This window comes from Thamnophis sirtalis, unplaced genomic scaffold (assembly GCF_051295495.1).
Source record: "Thamnophis sirtalis isolate CommonGarterSnake01/CBP01778 unplaced genomic scaffold, rThaSir2_p1.2 scaffold_6, whole genome shotgun sequence".
Taxonomy (NCBI): domain Eukaryota; kingdom Metazoa; phylum Chordata; class Lepidosauria; order Squamata; family Natricidae; genus Thamnophis; species Thamnophis sirtalis.
This window is the reverse complement of record NW_028261386.1, coordinates 73,953,280-73,972,573: the sequence shown is the minus strand read 5'-3', so window position 1 is coordinate 73,972,573 and position 19,294 is coordinate 73,953,280. Positions and strand designations below refer to the sequence as shown.

The window sequence follows — 19,294 nt, the reverse complement described above, 5'->3', positions numbered from 1 at the left end:
GCTATAATGATACTAGAAATCAAAATGTTTCATGAGTAAACATATGGAAATAATCACCAGCAGAGAACTGATTCCTAAGGAAGCAGCTAATCTGAAATAAACTGTAAATTGCTTGTCTTGTATGTCTTTTCTCTATGATTTCTTGGAAGACCTGTCATTTCCAATACTTCTAACTAATTCCCCACCCACCCACTATTCATGGAAAATCTATCAGTACTGTTCAAATCATAGCCAACTTAGCATATCAGAGTTATAGTCTGCATATTCAGTATCATGAGCTATAACTAGACTGTAACACAGAAAATTAATCTCTATAATTTTATTGTCCATATATCAAAGAGTTGTCACTGAGAAAACTTCAACCTTGTTGAAAGGAAGTCCTACAAGCAAAAAAAAAATTAACCCACAAACAAAAAGATAATGTTAACAATGCAAGAGATCAAATTTAATAATGGTTATCGGCTTTCGCATATTTCATGCTGTTAGTTTTTCATTAGGGTTACAAGCACAGGGGTGGGCTGCTGGGGGGTTCACAGAAGTTCGGGAGAACCTCTATATAAGATTCTGTGCAGTTTTGAAGACCCCCAAATCCCATTCCTGGCTGGTCCCACCCTCCCCTCCCCTCCCAGGAGTCCCCACACAGCCCATTTTGGACGCGTGTGAAGGCTTGAGGAGGGTGATAAACAGGCCTATTGGAAGTTTGGGAAGGCTGGAAATGGGCCCATTTCCAGCCTTCAGAGGCCCTCCGGAGCCTGGGGAGATTGTTTTCACCCTCCCGGAGGCTCAAGGAAACCCTCTGGAGCCCAGGGATGGCAAAAACACCCCACTACCATCGCCATGGTGCAGAACGCTGACTAGGCCACGCCCACATGCCGCCCCCAGCAACTGGGCAGAGAACCACTTGCTAAAATTTTGAAGCCCCCTCCCGTATATGTGGACAGAAATAACTTGTTGCTGCTGCAATCTTTGGAGTTACTAACTCAGATTAAATTGAAACAAATGGTTCTGAAGGACAGAAGCTGCTTTTGAAGCAAACCAACAATAGGGAATTTCCTTTAGTAAGAGGGACATTTTTAAAAAGAAGTATATAGCCTTCAAGGCTGGTGCTATCAGAACATAATTGAAATAAGCAGAGCCCAACTTTTCATCTTTTGGTGAAGGGGACTGGGTAGATTTAATGGGCTTTTACTCCTCCATGGGAAAAGCAGGCTGATTGGGATAGAATTGAAGGGTCTTTGGGGAACACACTGAAACCCTTAACCTCCTCAATTCACTACAGTTTTAGCCATGCTTATTCTGGAAAAGTGGAAGGCCTCTAAGGATTGCAAAAGTAAGATGGAACATATATGGCTATAGGCCCTACCAGTGAACAAAGGAACTTTGTTTTTCTGACAATACAAGGGTTATTGCTCAATAATATCACTAATATTATTAATACAATGGTTCTCTGCACCTGTTGGAAGTTTAAGTGCATAGTATATAATTGTATGCTAATTCCAATTATATATTCTATATACATTTCCAATAAACCAAGATTGCTCATAATAAATCTAATGAATACTAACCCACACAAATGCAGTTGAATAGATAATTAGAAACATCTACTGCAAGAATATGTAGCACATTATGAGATGTCAATTACACAGTCAACAGACAGGTGAAAAGCATTAAGGACAGAAGGAGGAGGAATTTTAAACACTGACTATTGCATTTTCTTTCTTATTGCCTTCTTTGAAAAATGTTGTAAATTTTCAGTAAAGTTCATACTTTTGGTCTGTCAGTCATTTTACTTCTTAAAGAGAAATATTTATACTTTTCTAATATTTATAATGGCGAACATACATGAGCAATCATTAAACCAAATAGGATGGTAGAATCACAGTTAGAACCATAACTAGCAGTCACTATTTCTACGGTAGAATGCAACAAAAATTCTACAGCGGCCTTCTTCATTTAGTGCCCTCTTGGTAGGTGGAGATCTCAAATTTCGATCTGCTTTCTTCCTACTTGCTCTTTGTTTTATGCGAATAGCATGACTTAATGTAGTTCTCACACCATCCATTTTTCCATAGGAGCTTTTGTGTCTTACAAATTAAATCAAAGCTGTAAGGATGCCTGAGAAGACAATTCAAGTGTGTCTTCGTTGATATCTTCTCCAAGAGGTTGCAAGAAGTCGTGCACTAACTCCCACAAATGCCTACAAATAAGAGCAATACGGTAAGTTACGGTAAACTTATAACTAATGCTTATTATTGCTTAATAGTAGTAACTGTGAAAGGGATCTTGGAGTCCTAGTGGACAACCATTTAAATATGAGCCAGCAGTATGCAGCAGCTGCCAAAAAAAGCCAACACAGTTCTAGGCTGTATAAACAGAGGGATAGAATCAAGATCATGTGAAGTGTTAATACCACTTTATAAAGCCTTGGTAAGGCCGCACTTGGAATACTGCATTCAGTTTTGGTCACCATGGTTTAGAAAAGATGTGGAGACTCTAGAAAGAGTACAGAAAAGAGTAACAAAGATGATTAGAGGACTGGAGACTAAAACATATGAAGAACGGTTGCAGGAACTGGGTATGTCTAGTTTAATAGAAAGAAGGACTAGGAGAGACATGATAGCAGTGTTCCAATATCTCAGGGGTTGCCACAAAGAAGAGGGAGTCGAACTATTCTCCAAAGCAGCTGGTTGTCCCCCTCCTCTCTCTGTGACAGCCCCTCAAATATTGGAACACTGCTATCCTATCACTGGTCCTTCTTTTCACTAGACTAGCCATGCCCAGTTCCTGCAACGGTTCTTCCTATATTTTAGCCATATGTTTCATAAGATTGATCCAGAAAGTTGTGTGTGTGTGTGTGTGTGTGTGTGTGTGTGTGTGTGTGTATGAATATATCTATTCCAATATAGCCCATATTAAAAAATAAATATATTAAAGACACTTGGGGGAGGGGGGACACCAGAAAACCACTGAGTATTTCAGAACTCAGAAGGAAGGGGCCTTATAATGTGTCCTCCAGTCAGTGAAAATCATAACAGCACTTAAGTAGCTGTAGCTTTTGGGGATAGATGCACTGTTAATCTCTTCCCTGCTGGTCATTAATATCATTCAAAGATACTGAAGAACAACCAGGGCGATCAGACAAGGCAATTCTGACTACATACAATAGGACACTGACCCATAGTTCTGCTTCCAAGATGGATGTGGATTCTCCCTTCTCCCTGGTTTTCAGAGTCACTCATCTGTTAGTGTAGAGCAGGGGTCTCCAACCTTGGCAACATTAAGACTTGTGGACTTCAACTCCCATAATTCCTCAGCCAGCGAAGTTGCCAAGGTTGGAGACCCCTGGTGTAGAGCAGTGTTCCTCAACCTCAACAACTTTAAAATGTGTGGACTTCATCTCCTCTGCCAGCATGCTAGCTAGGGGATACTGGTAGTTGGAAGCCCATAGGTCTGAAAGTTGCTGAGAAATACCAATGAAGCTTCACAAATACTGCACACGCTTCTGAAACAATCATCCCTAATATAAGGGGAACAAAATTTGAGAGCACTCTCATGTATGAACTATCTTGTGCAAATAGTCTCACCACATCATATTGTTTAAAACAATGCAAATTTGCACTTTACTGGGAGCCAACCAGAACATTATCTTAGAAGTTTAGTGTATTTTTTTAAAACCTTTAATAAGGACTTTTCTTTAATTGTCTCAGAGCTAATTACTTTTAATTATTAACAGACTCTACAAGACTAATTAAATTGGTGTTCCATTATCTGTAACTAAATGACTTAATTATTACTTTTAATAATTTTTGGATAGCAATATTTCTGAAGTTTTAAAATAACATGGCATATCTTTAACAAGCAAAGTAGGTTGGTTTTTGTGTTTTTCGCATTCCCGTTGTCATTATTTTCATTCTTCTTATAGGAATGCAAACTGACCTTATCCTCTTAAGCTTCCTCTTTTTTTATAATATGTATGTCCCCTTTCATGGTATAATGGACAATAGCAGATGTTTTTCTTCATCCTGAAAAATCCTTCCATTGGCTGAGCAATAATAACTACTAATGGTAATTTGTCAATTATTATTCAGTTTTTAATTAATAATTACCAATAGGAATTAGTTCATGTTCAAAGCACTGTTGGTGACGTATGATCACTCATCATCAGAGCATCATATTGTTTATCAAGAACTGTCATAGAACTATTGTTGAACAACTCATAAGTGTGGATATTAACACCATACACAAATTTTCAAAAAAGATATTAGTAGACATGATTTTTCATAATCAAGTTTCATAGCACTAAGTGGTGGCATCATTACACAGCCCTGTATTGAGTATACATAGCAATGTGGTTGTTCAGAATGTGAGTAACACCACTAGCACCATCCCAGGCACATCTGCTTAACAAAAAATCCATTGAGTAATGAAATGTGTATAAAAGGGGAAGGCAATCTTCTGCCCTCCAAATGTTTTATACTACAGAACCTTGCTTTCTTGCCTATAGCCAAGAGCCAGTGAGGAACTTACTAGTACTTCTGTAAATTAATACTAATTATATTGTGGAAAAGAACCTGTGGTAGGTGTGTGTGTGTGTGTGTGCATGTGTGTAAAATTAATAAAAAATTGTTTTGGAAGTAGTAATTTTCATATGGAAAGAGCTTATTCCATTTCTGATGAGCACAACCTCTTGTTTAAGCAGAGATAAAGAAAAGGTCTTCATTTTCTATGCTGGACTGTTTTCCACTGTTTGTACTACATCACATGGATCCAGTTGTTAGTCCTGGAAATAGGGGTAAATGCCAAGGATGGCCAATAAATTCCAATACAATTGAAACCCTATCTGGCTTCCATTAAAACCTCCAGACTTACCTCTGCTTTACTTCATTAAGCTTCTGCCTTCTTAGTGTTGCTCTGATACTATGTTCAGTATCCTATCACACAAAACAGTTCAAGATCTGATTATGACATTTTGCATTACAAAGCTATAAAATGCATCATTTATTTATTATCTCAGGCATCTTTAGTCATGCCTAACAGATGCCATTCTTAGTACCCTTCCGACTCCTTGCAAGAGTCATTGGAAACAATATAATATGTGCTGTTAGTGCAGAGCAGGAAGGTAGCACAAAGCAGACCTGCTTACCCCCAGATCTTATACCTAGGATGCCCATGATAATAACCTGCAGGGCAGAATAAACATATTCTTGAATTGTAGTTCTAACATTTTAATTTTTATATACGGTTTTTATATTTTTGATGTTTTATTGTACAGCACCCAGAGTCCCTCTTTGAGAAAGATGGGTGATTTAGAAATGTGAAAAATAAATAAATGTTGGGGACAGGCCATATTTATTCTCAAACTATTAAAAAAGATAAAGCCTGTTTGGTTTTGTGGTTAAGGTACCAGGCTAGAAAGTGACATAATGTGAGTTCTAATCCTGCTTTAGCCATGAAATCTGGGTGATTTTGGGCCACTCCTTCTCAATCCAACCTTTCTTAGATAGAAATTTTAAAAAATTAAGAGTGGACTGAACCACTCTTTTTCCTTCATTGCATGCCAAATTATTTCAACCTTGTCAAAGCAAATTTAGTAATGTGCAAAGAGAAAGGTTGGCAACAATTTATTTCAGAGGTCTCCAACTGTAATTCCTTCCCCCTCCCTACCCTCTCATCTCATCAAGCCAATTTTGATCCTGTCTCGCACTCACACTGAAATCTAGGCATGTTCAAAGTGGGCTCAACGTATCCCAAAAGATGTGAGTAGCAAATATGGTATATGAGAATGACAGTCTTCAGGATTCGAAGACTGATATTGTTGTGAGCATCCTTGAACAGGGTTAACAGCAGAGGTGGTATTCAGCAGGTTCTGACCAGTTCTGGAGAACTGGTAACAGAAATTTTGAGTAGTTCAGATAACCAGTAAATACCACCTCTGGCTGGCCCCACCCACATCTATTCTTTGCCTCCCAAATCCCAGCTGATCTGGAAGGAATGGGGATTTTGCAGTAACCTTCCCCTGGAGTGGGGAGGTAATGGAGATTTTACAGTATCCTTCCCCTGCCACACCCACCAAGGCATGCCATCCCCACCAAGCCACACCTACAGAACTAGTAGTAAAAAAATTTGAATCCCACCACTGGTTACCAGATATTTAAACAAACAAAGAAGGACACAGACAATTGGAAAGGAGAACAAATGGGTTTCTCTCCACATCTTCCAATCTTGTACTGCTTTTCTGAGTTTTTCTATGCTCTGGCTAGAGTCAGATTTGATGGTGTCCAACCACCATGTTTTTGACAGACTGGTTTCCTCTTACTGCAAACTCTTCCAAACATAATTGCTTTCTCCAGTGAATTCCTGTAACCTAACAACCCCCCAAAATGCATTGCAGTCTAAAATTGCCAACACTTGCTCCAAATGACCTTAGGGTATTCTGTAAGGAGGACCAATTCAGATGGGCAGCTTCACAATTTCATCACTCTGATTCCATCATCTCTGCATACTATTTTCTTTCAACCAGAGCAGATTCCATTGTTACTCTCTGGAAAGATCTTCTCATCTCCATCTATAAATCAGGCCCCCAAATAGGTCATTCCTGTTTTTGTAAGGTCAAGTCCAAAGTACCGCTCTGTAAACTTACTCTTATTTGTATTTTCAGAAACTTGTTTGAGGCCTCAAGTTTGCTTGCTTCTGCCTGCAAAAGCCATGAACACAGGATTTCTGAATTATCTCACTGTATCTGTTCATCAGTAAATAATGAACAATCTTTTATCAAATATAGTTTAATATTATATTAGAGTCTAAGAATAAAAATAAGAATGCTATTGTCTTCAAAAAGGGAGCACTTTGGTAGAGTGGTTAAAGGAACCAGAAATTGGATGATGTGGGATCTAGTTCCATCTTAGTTCCATTTAGTTCCATCCAGCTCACCTTAGCTTGTGCTTTAAAAAAAAACCTATACAAATAATCTCCTTTATCAGTAGATTTAGTTTCAAAGCCCTGAAGCATCTTATTTCTAATCATCAAACTTAAACTTAATGCCTTACCTCTAATTCTTTCACAGTCTTTTGTTTAATGTTTATAATGCTACTGAAAGTCATCGTGTTTTTAATTTCTTTCTCAATTGCTTGAATTTCCTCCAATTTCATAATGATTTGGCACCTCAGAGATGTCAGCAGGTCAGCATTGGTCATAGAAGTTGCTTCTACCCCTTCTTCATCACCTTTTTCCTTTTCTGCAGGTGCAAAGAAGGGACAAGAATTTTGACAGAAGGGTTTCTCCTAAGACATTACATAAAAGGACCTGCTGAGAAGGGCATTCAATGTGATACACCTCTAGGGGAGGACAAGACAATTCTCTCCTTTGACCATTCGCCTTTAAGGTCAACAAGGCATACAAGATAGATAGACAGACAGACAGACAGACAGACAGACACATATCAGCAGATTCTAACTCCATGCAATCTTATTACTTACCTGTTGCTTTTCTATCCATCTGGCTCACCCAAAGTTCAATTTCCAATTTATTTCTAAGTCTAAAATAGAAAAAAAGGAGAGAGAAACCTCTTATGAAATCCAAGCAAGTTGCATGGTTTTTCCACCCACTGAAGAAGGGAAGAAGCTGATTGTAGGAAATATCGTTACTAAGTTTGCTAACAATGCAAGAATTGGCTCAGTGTTGCAAGCAGTTACTCTCCCACTTTTTGGGGGGGGGGGGGCAGAAGGATATCCTTCCAAACAAAAAAGTAGCCTTGAAGCACATGTCCATATAATATATCCTCAGTCCATAGATTGGGTTCAGAGGCATTCTTAGAACATAAGTTTAAATATAGCAGCCCACATATTGAATTTTAAAAGAATTAAGATAATTTTTTTTTAAAAAAAAAAACCGAGTATATCAGGGAGTCTGACAGACAATAAAGGATGGATTCATGGATAGATTGGGATCCATGACACCATGCTGAGAAGCACATATTTATGTCATGATGCTCTTGGCTGCCTGGCAAATACTATGTGCAAGATATAATTTGAACGAATTTGAAGGAAGTATAGTTGGAAGGAAGGGAGGGAGGGAGGGAGGAAGGGAGGGCATACAGTCCATATCTTCAAAAACCCAAATACAAATGACAATGGCAAACTGTCGTTATCTGCTTAGAAAAAGGTCTGTTTAAAGCATGCACTTTAAGCATAAGTTGGTTCAAATGTACATATGGCAAAGGAAATAATATAAATTTAAAAGCATGATTTAATTGGTTAATATGAAAGAATGAATGAGGTGATGAGAGCTTCTGAATGAGGTGCAGACCTTTTATATGGGGGTTGTTTTTTATGTATAGAATCAAATGTGCGTCTTGAGAAAGGAATGATGTGGAAAAGATGCTGCACTTGACATAAAAAAGAGACCAATTGACATCTCAATAATTAAAAATGATATACAAATAACAAACCAGGAGAGTTTGTGGATAATTTTCCTGTAGTATATTTACAAAAGAAGCCTGTTAAAGCTCTGATTAATTTTGTAAGGAGGGAGAAAGAAAATAAAATGAAAGAAAATCAAATTCTAGTGCAGGGCTGTCAAAATCATGGCCTACGGGCTGGACGCATCACGCACTGGTCACACCCATGCCCAGTTTAGAAAAGGGGGGGAAAGTCCTGATATATGATGCTGCCATGATGACGTGAGTTCGACACCCCTGTTCTAGAGCATTATTTGAAGGGACCTAAAGATCAAGATTGATAAACTAAAAGAAACAAATATAAAATTGATCCAGGGTAAAATAAATATATTGTTATCTCTTGTAACCCTTACTGGATTTTTGCTGACCAGGGCTGTACAATGAAGCTTTAAGGATTTGTTTAGATAAGAGATATGGGAAGAAGAAGAGACCATTTGTAGCATTTTAAGAAAAGATGTTAAGTTACTAAAACTGTTTTTACTTGTTGCAAGAAAAGGGAAAGTTACTTTTTTATATAATTCTTTTCTTTTTCGTTATTATATTTTTATATTTTCTCCTTTTTCTCCTTTCTTTCTACATATTCTATTTTTCTTTTTATTGGGTTATTTTTAGTTTGTATTCATTTTTTACCATTGTAAATGAATCATTCCATAGTGCTTTACAACACTCTCTGAGTAGTTTTTACAAATGTCAACATATTGCCCCCAACCATCTGAGTACTCATTTTATCAACCTCATCCTACTGACCTTGGACATTTGGAAGGCTGAGTCAGGATTGAACTTCAGGTGGTGGCAAGAATTAGCTTGAAATACTGCATTCTAGCCACTGCACCACCAGGTTCCTACTGCACAACTACAAAATCTGCTCACCGGCTATTTAAACAACCCCACTGAATTTGATATAGCTTAAGAAGGAAAAGTGTCCCATGCATTTCACAGCTGGAAAGTGATAAAGTTTATTTATTTCTAAGAAGATTGTTACAAGTGTGTAACTGGTAGCGAATCTCTTGGAACAACAAATTAGGCACATTTTCTTGACTGCAAAAATAATATGTGATATGTAAAGATCTTTAGAAGGACCTATTTTGAAAAATCCATTTCAAAATTCTGGCTGCTCATTTTTCCAATAGCATATAAATATTCCACGTTTACGCAACTCACTCTTCATTTCTTGCTAAAGCCAATTTGCTTTTCTGCACAAGGTCCTGTATTGTCTGTCTGCTCTCTTCTATTTCATGAGTCATCACCATTCTTTTCTTCATGCCTTTGACTTGCTCTTGCAAGGTCTATTTTGTTACACACACCCCCACAAAAAAAGAAAGAAACCAAATGAAACATTTAAATCATAAAGAAAGATAATACCTATAGCAAAGCTAGCTTATGCATTTTTCTTCTTTCTTGGACATCTTACAAATCTGTATTTCCCACCAAGTATTAAGATTTAGTTTACAACCAGGTTGGGGAATCTATAGATTAACACTATAGATAATGCTGATGTTCAGTCCTTACCTTTAGCCTGTAAAGTCAATAAGGAAGAATCCTGGGATTTACCCCTCAAGGACATCTTGATTACTACTTCCCAACACCATAGTACAACTTTCTTTTCATTTTGATGTAAGAATGTAAATCAATAATATTAGGTACAATGGTTATACAAAGCTATCATGTTAAAAACATATCAAAAACATATTCCAAGATATGCCCATTATCATGCATCTCCTAACACTCAGACATAAGTTCTAATCATTTGATGTGGAAAACAATATTGTTTACATTATATTTTCACACAGGTAGAATAGGTTCTTATTTGTTGTACATCATTTGAGTGCTGAATATACTTCACTACAAAATAAACGAAAAATAACGAATTGAAAAATATAATGTCTGCAATGATGTGTGATGATTTGAAAGGACTCTCAAGTCTGAATTAAGGAGCATCTCCCCCTTATATGGAAACTTGCACATAGTCATGACACAAAGCATCAAGAGGGGTTTTCTTAACAGAAGGTGTAGAAGGTGTACAAGAGCCTTCAAGAAAGATAGTCTTATACCTGTGATTATTTATAGAGACAAAAACATTAGGTGTGCAGGGGGTGGGCTTCAAAAATTTTAGCAAGGGGTTCTCTGCCCGGTTGCTGGGTGGTCATGGCCATGGTGGTCATGGCCTAGTTGGCCTCCTGCACCATGGTAGGGGGTGTTTTTGCCTTCCCCAGGCTCTGGAGGCCAGAAACAGTCCCATTTCCGGCCTTCCTGAACTTCCGGCAGGCCTGTTTTTCGCCTTTCCTGAGCCTCCATGTGCGCCCTGCACTTGTCTGCATCCAAAACGGGCCGTGTGGTGACTTCTGGGAGGGGCAGGATTTGGTGGGCGGAGCCAGCCGGGAGTGGGATTTGGGAGTTCTCCGAAGTGCACAGAATCTTAGCTAGAGATTCTCAGAACCCCTGCAAACACCCAGCAGCCCACCACTGTAGCTGTGTTGTGTTTGTGTCTGTGTGCATGAGGAGGGAGGGAGAGAGAGAGAGAGAGAGAAAGATGCTGCACATTTTTCAAGATGAGTTACAAATTCAGACCACCTTGAAATTCAACACAGGAAGATATAGACTAAACTGAAAGATGAAGCAGATGAGAGGAGTGTTCCTTATGCAGTGAGGAGGAATGTTTTTAGTGTTCTCCACTTTAGTGATTTTCCAGGAAGAAGTCTAAAGAATTAGCCTGTTGTGTTATATTTGCATTTAGGTGTCCATCTAAAGAGAGGAGTTCCAAAAAACTGATTCCCTCACTAATGATAGTCTAAATTTGTGCAAACTATTCAGCCCCTTCAGTTGGACACTGTAAAACAAATGTACTAAACAGTGCATTCCATTAACAATGCTTTCTATTAGAGATAGAAAGAAATCCCAGATCAAAGATGAAAATAAAATAAGAAATACTTGGGTGATATGGTCTCGGAAGCCAGGGACATTGAGAACATGATTTGCAACAATAAGGTATCCATTACATATCACCACAAAATAATAAAAACAAAAGAGTTCTGGCAGTAGGCATTAATTTAGATCAAAAGAAAATAGTGTTACTCTGTATTGCATTGCAGGCAAAGAATCCAGCAGGATCACCATGTAGAGCTCATATTCATTCTGTAGAAAAGTGCCAAAAAAAAAGAACAAGTCGGAAAGAGTTTGCCAGACAGTTAAACAAAATCCAAGTTTAGTGTAAGACACACTGGAAACAAACTGTGATTAAACTATTCTAAAATAAATTTGCCCACTGAATTGTTTAAACATTGTATATTTCTGCCTTTAAATTAACTGATGATAAATTAATTGATTGGAACTTTATGCATGTTTTACAGAAGTAACTACTACTGTATAAACTCCTTTCAGTATTTACAAGATTTTTGCTTCATTTTTGTCATTATTTGTGTATTAGCAAAATAGTTTGTCAGAAATTATGATACTATTTAACCATGGTACATTTAAGGATAAAATCTCATCTGTTTAGACACAGGTTCCTTCCAGACTGCAATAACATGCCAAAATCTGCAATAACATGCCAAAAGCAAATTACATTCCAACAGTATTTCAAAAGATCTATGGTGGAAATACATACATTCACACCTCTTCCATCATCTGTCTAATGCAGGGGTGTCAAACACAAGGCCCGCAGCTTAAATCTGGCCTACAGGGCCACCCTGGAAACAATGAAGAACTGGCTCATGTTACTTATGCATGCAGCCCTCCCAAGCTCCATTTTCACGGGCAGAGGGTTTCAGGAGTCCAGTGCAACTGAAATTGGAGCCTGTTTTCACTGGCGGAGTGCTTGGGCCACCACAAGTGTCCCGGACATGAATGATGTCAAGCTGGCCACGCCCACCCTGCCATACCCACTGTGGCACCCTGAGGTCAAACACAACCCTGATGTGGCCCTCAATGAAATCAAGTTTGACAACCCCTGGTCTAATGCATTCCAAGCTACAAATCAGACCCTAAACATGTCAAGAAGCTGTAAAGACTTTCTCCTTTCTCCTTCTTTTCTTCCCATTGAAGAACATCTAATTTCAGTCCTGACATTGCAGAACTTTCCTCTCTCCGCCCCGCATCCATCCATCCATCCATCTATCTATTTATCTATCTATCATCCCTATCCATGTCTATCGTTTCTGTATCTATCATCTCTATCTATTCTGGTGTTATTATTTGTATAAATAAAACAGCAAACATGCCTAATATTCCTCCCTTTTCCTCCTTTACCCACAACAATTGTATAAGGTGAGTTGGGCTGAGAAAGATTGACCGGCCCAAAGTTACTCAGCGGCCTAAGGCAAGCCCAGAATTCATAGTCCCCTGGTTTCTCACCCAGTGCCTTAAGCAGTAGAGCCAATTAGGCCTTTTATAAAACATTTTACATTTTATATTTTTAGAAATGTTATAGAATATTGTTTTATAGAAGATAACCTTTTATTAATCTTTGCATCGAGTTGGCTGAGTTACCTAAGACATTTTAAAACACTAGGAACAACACCTACTTTCACTTCCTTCAATATGTCACCAAATATCAAAGAACTATTACAGATATCTTCAAACACTTGACCAATAGCCTGTAATCGATAGAAATGTGGACGTCTGCAATCACAGATATTCTGAAGTGCCTGAAAGACAATCCATTTACAGGTTTACTTTCGTTGTTTTGGCTTGATTTCTACATGCAGTCTATGAAGCAAATCAAAAAATTATTATGACCAATTATTTATCAGAACAAATATAACATACAACATATAACATATAACATATAACATATAACATATAACATATAACATATAACATAAACATAAACATAAACATAAACATAAACATATACATATACATATACATATACATAAACATATACATATACATATACATATACATATACATATACATATACATATACATATACATATACATATACATATACATATACATATACATATACATATACATATACATATACATATACATATACATATACATATACATATACATATACATATACATATACATATACATATACATATACATATACATATATATATATATATATATATATATATATATATATATTGTCTTCTTCAGCTGGAATTTCACTCCTTATGATTTCCAATATACATCAGCAATGTTTCTTGGCAACAGTTCAGAACAGTTTGTCATTGTGGTACATTTTGTTTGATTGCAGTCTAGAAACCAGGTGACTTTCTGGTGCTATCCCTATATGGTATTGAGATGTATACAATACAATACAATAGCAGAGTTGGAAGGGACTTTGGAGGTCTTCTAGTCCAACCCCCTGCCTAGGCAGGAAACCCTATACCATTTCAGACAAATGGCTATCCAACATCTTCTTAAAGACTTCCAGCATTGGGGCATTCACAACTTCTGGAGGCAAGCTGTTCCACTGATTAATTGTTCTAACTAACTATTAATTGTTCTATCTATTTGGCCTCACAAAAATTGTCTTGGGAGATCCCACAAGATTTCAATTCTCTCCTTTTTTTACTATCCATAGAAAGTCTTTGGGAAGGATCCTACCTGGATTTGAAGTCACTTTCTAACTTTTCTTATCCTTGCTGGAAGCTCAGAGCTGAAGATTGCAAGATGTTTTGCCTAACTGCACATTGTAAAATGTGGTAGACATGGGAGGCAGGTTTGACTTCTAAGATCTGGAACCTCCTGGCAACTGACCCATCAAGAGCAATTAGGGATTTCCATTCATTTAGGTGGAAGGATCATTTAAGGTCAGAGGGATAGATGTTTGCTTTTATCACTTTTTAGTAATTACACACACACAAAGAAGGAACAATTTGCATCTATGTTTGAACACAGACATAATTTGTCTTTAAAATTTAGTCCGCTTTTAAAATATTTAACGGAAACACCGAAGGCCAATAAGAATGATTTTGAGCCATCATCTCTACTTACTGATGCTGAAAATTACACTTCATGCATTTGGACTGAACTCAGCATAGAAATAAAACCACTGGGATAAAGCGTGGCTTATTGTGACTTTTCACATGTCAATGCACAAACATTATCATTCCGTTGGACCCACTGACTTACCTGAGCCAACTTTTTTTCATGGCGCTCTGTTGACTTGCTCCCAATGAAATCATTCTCCAACAAATCTTGCTTGGCAATATACTCCTTCTCAACTTGCATGAACTTGTTATATTGGTCCTTTTTAGTCACACCAGCCAGATAGGAAGGTAAGAACAGGTATTTGTCTTTAAACTCCTTTGTGACACAAAGCCTGCTGTTCTTGAGTCGTCTGCATTTCAACAATCTCATTTCTGGAATGTCCAGCTCCTCTCGTATAAGTTGCCTTGGAAATGTGCTGGCTTCCTCTTCAGGTTTCTCAGGAGCCTCTTTCTTCTGTCGTTTGAAAGCAGCGATATTGAGTGACATGCTTACTGGTGCTCTAAAGCTGGCTGGGTGGACTGGGGACTGATAACCCAATGGGAAAGCAGATTTGGCACGGATAGGCACTGGAGGAGCATCTTTGCTGCTGCTAACTTTTTCCAGCATTCCATAGGGTCCTCCTAGGGCATCCTCTTTGGCAGACAGTAAGGTGGGTTTTTTGGAACTCACCCAATAGTTGTATTTTGCAGATTTATGGGGCTTGAAGAGCTTATTATGGTTTAGGTGGCCTGACACATAGAGCCGAATGTCAGATTTGTGAGCCTTTTCCACATCATCTAAAAGCTCAGTCAGATGGGATTTTTGCTTGCTTTCTGCCATATGAAATGTTAGTTTCTGTACACACAAAGAAAATCATCAGCAAGCACCAAAAGGAAAAACGCATTTCAACATCTTTCATTTTCACCTAGACCAGTGATGGCGAACATTTTGGACACCGAGTGCCCAAACTGCATGTGCACGCATGGCCAAACTGAAAGGTGTGCATGCATGCACGAGCATGCATGAACGTGTGCTTGCATGAATGTGTGCATGTGCAGATATGCATGGTCATGCAAGGACATGCACAGACATGCGCGCATGCACAGCAGAGACCCAAACACCAGCTGGCAGGTGGCAACCAAGGCATCTCAACACCAGCAAGAGGTAAGATCTTTTTCTTTTGTGAGCTTCTGTTTCGTCATTTGCAGGTTATAATAAGTACACATCATAATAAAATATATGGATTCAAATGTTCATTTGAGGAGATATAATTATATTCTTAGAAAATATTCTCCATTCATAGTGGGAATTTTAAGCTCCCTACTTTAAAAAAAATTAACGTGAATTTAATTTTTCAAAACTAACAACCCTCTGCCACTACCAAACCATTATTCTATTGTATGAGGCTTCTATCAGCTGATCACATTCATTTTGTCAGCATGAATAACCCTTGCTGTTTTGGGAATGTGTGTCTAAAAGTTGTTATATGTCTCTGTAGGCATATCTTCAATTTTGAAATCCTAGATGAATATGCCATCAGACTTTCAAGAGTATGTTCTTTTTCCCAAAAGAGACTCTTCAAGATTTCCTGGGATAATAGCAGTTTTGAGTAATTTGGGGGGGGGGGGGGAGCTCAAGAGCTCCTTTGAAACCTGTGATCAGAACTTTAAGTCCCTTTATCATCTACAAACATATCTGGAAATCAAGAAAAAAATATTCTGCAGAGACTTGCCAATGGACTCACCTTAAATCTGCAGGGATAGGTAGTGTATGTATATTTATAAGCATTTATATCACTTTCTTGATATTAAGCAACTAAACGAACCACCAGAAATGCTTTTTTTGAAGTAAATGTTGATGTGGACTTCTGAGTGGCATGTACCACCTGCATTCTAAAAGTGAACAGGACCAGGATTTAAATTAATTTGAGTTTGGTTAATATGATAATCTGGTTATTCTGTATTTAGCTTTGCTTTCCTGTTCTGTCACATTAGATTACTGTTCACAGCAATTTCCGAAGTCTCTCTGGGATTCATACTCAAGACTTTGGAGTAGGTGATGCATGTGATTCTGAAATCACAGATTATATAGTTTTATGGTAAGTCCTTCTAAGAGCCTACTATTCTGCTTGCTGCAATTCTCTAGGCAACCAACTTTAAAAACACTGACTTGGAATAACCAGAATTCTTCAGTTGCTGCTAAATCAGCTTGTAGGTTGTAAGCAGAGGAATTGACTGAATGAGATCAGCTCATTCAGTCATTGAAATATCCAGACACTTTGACAAGAAGCAGCCATCTAAAAATGTCCCTGCTGGTTTTAATATTTATGTCATTTTCAAATTATCTCCCATCATCCTTGACTATTAACCACCCTGGTTGATGCTCATGGGATTTGGATGCCATGGTTATATACAGGCTTCCTAGTGCTGCTTCAATCAACTTGTCAACAGTTTCCGCAATGCTTCTAGGCATGTCACTTCATAAAAAGTGTGTGTGTCTGTGTGTGTGTGTGTGTGTGTGTGTGTGTGTGTGTGTGTGTTACAGCCCAGGTTTGAATCCCAGCAAGGCTAGTTGATGAGAGCTAAATAGCTTGAAATAGATCTATACTAGTCTCCCTTCATTTCTTTATCAGAAAGACACACACATACATACACAATATGCATGCATACACACACACACACACATATAAATGAAGAGACAGACATTGCAAAATCTGGAACTTAAAATATATTACCCACTTAGCTTTTGTTAGCCTCTGCTAACATCGTCCGAGTGTAAAAACTACACACACACACACACACACACACACACGGAGGGAGGAGAGAATATCATCAGTGTTCAACTACTACAATAAATAACAATGTACAACATTGAGAGGTGGGGGTTGCTTTATTTGTGAGTGTGTAGAAATAAGGTTTTAAAAAGTTGCATGCCTCATCAAGCTTTGACACAATATAGCTTATTTTTTCCTAAACATGATTTCCAAAATGAAACAATATGATTTAGAAGAGTACTTCCCAGAATCTAGGAAACACCTGTCTCAATGGAATTTTTGGTTTGGATTATTGGTTTTTCCATTGTATCAGTCATTGCTCTAAGCAGCTAGGTAAAATCTCAAAAATAAAGCAAAGCAAAGCAATGTGAAGAGAGATGGGCCAACCCCATCATGAATGGGAACGATAGAGCCTTAACACAACAATCATATCATTTCTTTATTAACATTTAGAAAACGATAAATATGAAAACATGTCAATATATTATTTAATTTCTCTGTTTTATATAAATTCTAGAGCTGGGCCAAAAAACTGAATTTGGTTTTCAACCACTACAATTCACTTCAAAATAACAAATTCAATTCTTGCTAACAGTTTTAGTTACAAGGAAACAGTAAAATTACAGTTGTTTTGTAGCTTCAGCTTTCATGCATTGATCCTACTGGTCCTGAAAAAATACTCATCCATTCCCTCCCCTCAAGATAATCTACAAAAACTACATAAATTAACACTGAGATTCATTTAAACTGAGCCCTAACTTACATTTCACAAGCTCCATAAAGTCTCTGGCATATCTGCTGTTAGCTTGGTATGTAGGCAAGGAAACCAGTCAAACATTCCGAGTTCTGCTTTGTGGCTGTTAAGCAATAGTGCAGGACAGAAACATCTGATTAAATAAACAAAGCTTTCCTAAATATCATGTTTCTGCATGATAACTTTTCTTCCTAGAGGCATTGCATTTGAAAAATGCAACTTATTTTGTTGCTTGATCATCTGACTGAAACAAATTACTTCACTCAACATGTGATGATGTGTGCATCAGGCAAGGTGAATGACATAAAGAACCAGCCATAGAAATGATTTTAAAAGCAATGATAAAATTGAAGCCTATAGAAACCCCCAAGTTATCTACTACATCACTTGGTTAGCAAAAAAATAACCAACAAAGCATTTGTGAGACATCAAAAATACTTGTTGCTATTATTGATCCAGAGTACAATTTTCTATTTTGGCAAAAATGGATAAATGTGAGTTCTCCTATGACAGTACCTGATCCCAAGAAAATGTAACAAAATATAAAACTTGTGTAGGCATACTCAGCACATAATTACTTCACACATATTATCATAAATGGAGAGGATTATATAAATGGAGAGATTATACACATTTTAGTATCCTTTCCCAAGCTGTATAATGTGTAAACTCAACTTCCAGTATTAACCAACTAGTGTGCATCAGTTTAAAGAAATCTGCACAGGTGTGAAAACCTTACAAATGTGCATTTTACTGTATGTTTTATATATTCTGTGAAAGTGTTTCTGATAGAAAGTTTAGAACGCTTGTATTCACACATCTTCCTCTGTTTATCAGGTTACTATAGGGTAGTTTTCATATAACATTTTGAAAACCTTGGTTAGTGATAACATCTTGACTGATCTTGTAAGCTAAGCAGTCTGGGTAAGTATTTGCATGGAGAACTATCTGGGAATTAAAAATACTAGGTTAAAAAAAAAACAATCCCAAAGCAAAGCATTAGCAAGCCATTTCTGTACTTATGATAAAACTTCATGGACTCAGTGAATGAATAATATTTGTAAGGGGTAGGTTAAAGATTTAATGCAATGAGGCCACCCAGGGGAGAGGCTGTCAAACCATTGTCTGATATCCCATGTTATTTCCCACGAATGAAGGCAAATATATGTATCCTGGTCAGTCATCAGGATCCGAGTTTTTGTCTTTTAAGCTTTCAAACTTGGCTATGCTAGAGAAAAGTTCCCTGAAGATAGGCTTCAGCACGACTCCAAATGCTCAAAAGACAAAAACTCTGGTCCTGCTGACTGACCCAGATTGGATCCTGCATGTTATTTAACTTTCTACATTCTACTGATGACTATAGGATGCAGGTTCCCCAAAATCTCTG

The 19,294-nt window shown here is 37.6% G+C and overlaps 1 protein-coding gene and 1 long non-coding RNA gene across 3 annotated transcripts in view; one reads left to right on the top strand and one right to left on the bottom strand.

Annotated features, from left to right (window-relative positions):
• Nucleotides 1–1,699: 1,699 nt before the first annotated feature.
• Nucleotides 1,700–18,007, bottom strand: CUNH6orf118 (chromosome unknown C6orf118 homolog). 2 transcript variants are annotated; one of them, XM_087718200.1, is made up of 11 exons: nt 17,917–18,001; nt 16,125–16,272; nt 14,543–15,235; nt 12,976–13,098; nt 11,528–11,587; nt 9,617–9,741; nt 7,476–7,534; nt 7,047–7,234; nt 6,641–6,694; nt 4,870–4,931; nt 1,700–2,197 (listed from the first exon to the last, which is right to left on the bottom strand). In XM_087718200.1, exons 3-11 carry the CDS (start codon nt 15,218–15,220, stop codon nt 2,098–2,100), a joined length of 1,449 nt encoding a protein of 482 aa, XP_087574326.1. In that variant the 5' UTR covers nt 15,221–15,235; nt 16,125–16,272; nt 17,917–18,001; the 3' UTR covers nt 1,700–2,097. The 2 variants fall into 2 exon arrangements, with proteins under 2 accessions (XP_087574326.1, XP_087574327.1); XM_087718201.1 differs by lacking the exon at nt 16,125–16,272 and having other exon boundaries at nt 17,917–18,007.
• The window catches only part of LOC148045027 (uncharacterized), a 30,226-nt gene continuing 26,251 nt past the window's right edge, over nt 15,320–19,294 (top strand). Inside the window, exon 1 of the long non-coding RNA XR_015697006.1 lies at nt 15,320–15,544. This is a non-coding gene — a long non-coding RNA (uncharacterized LOC148045027). The remainder of the gene's footprint in view (nt 15,545–19,294) is intronic.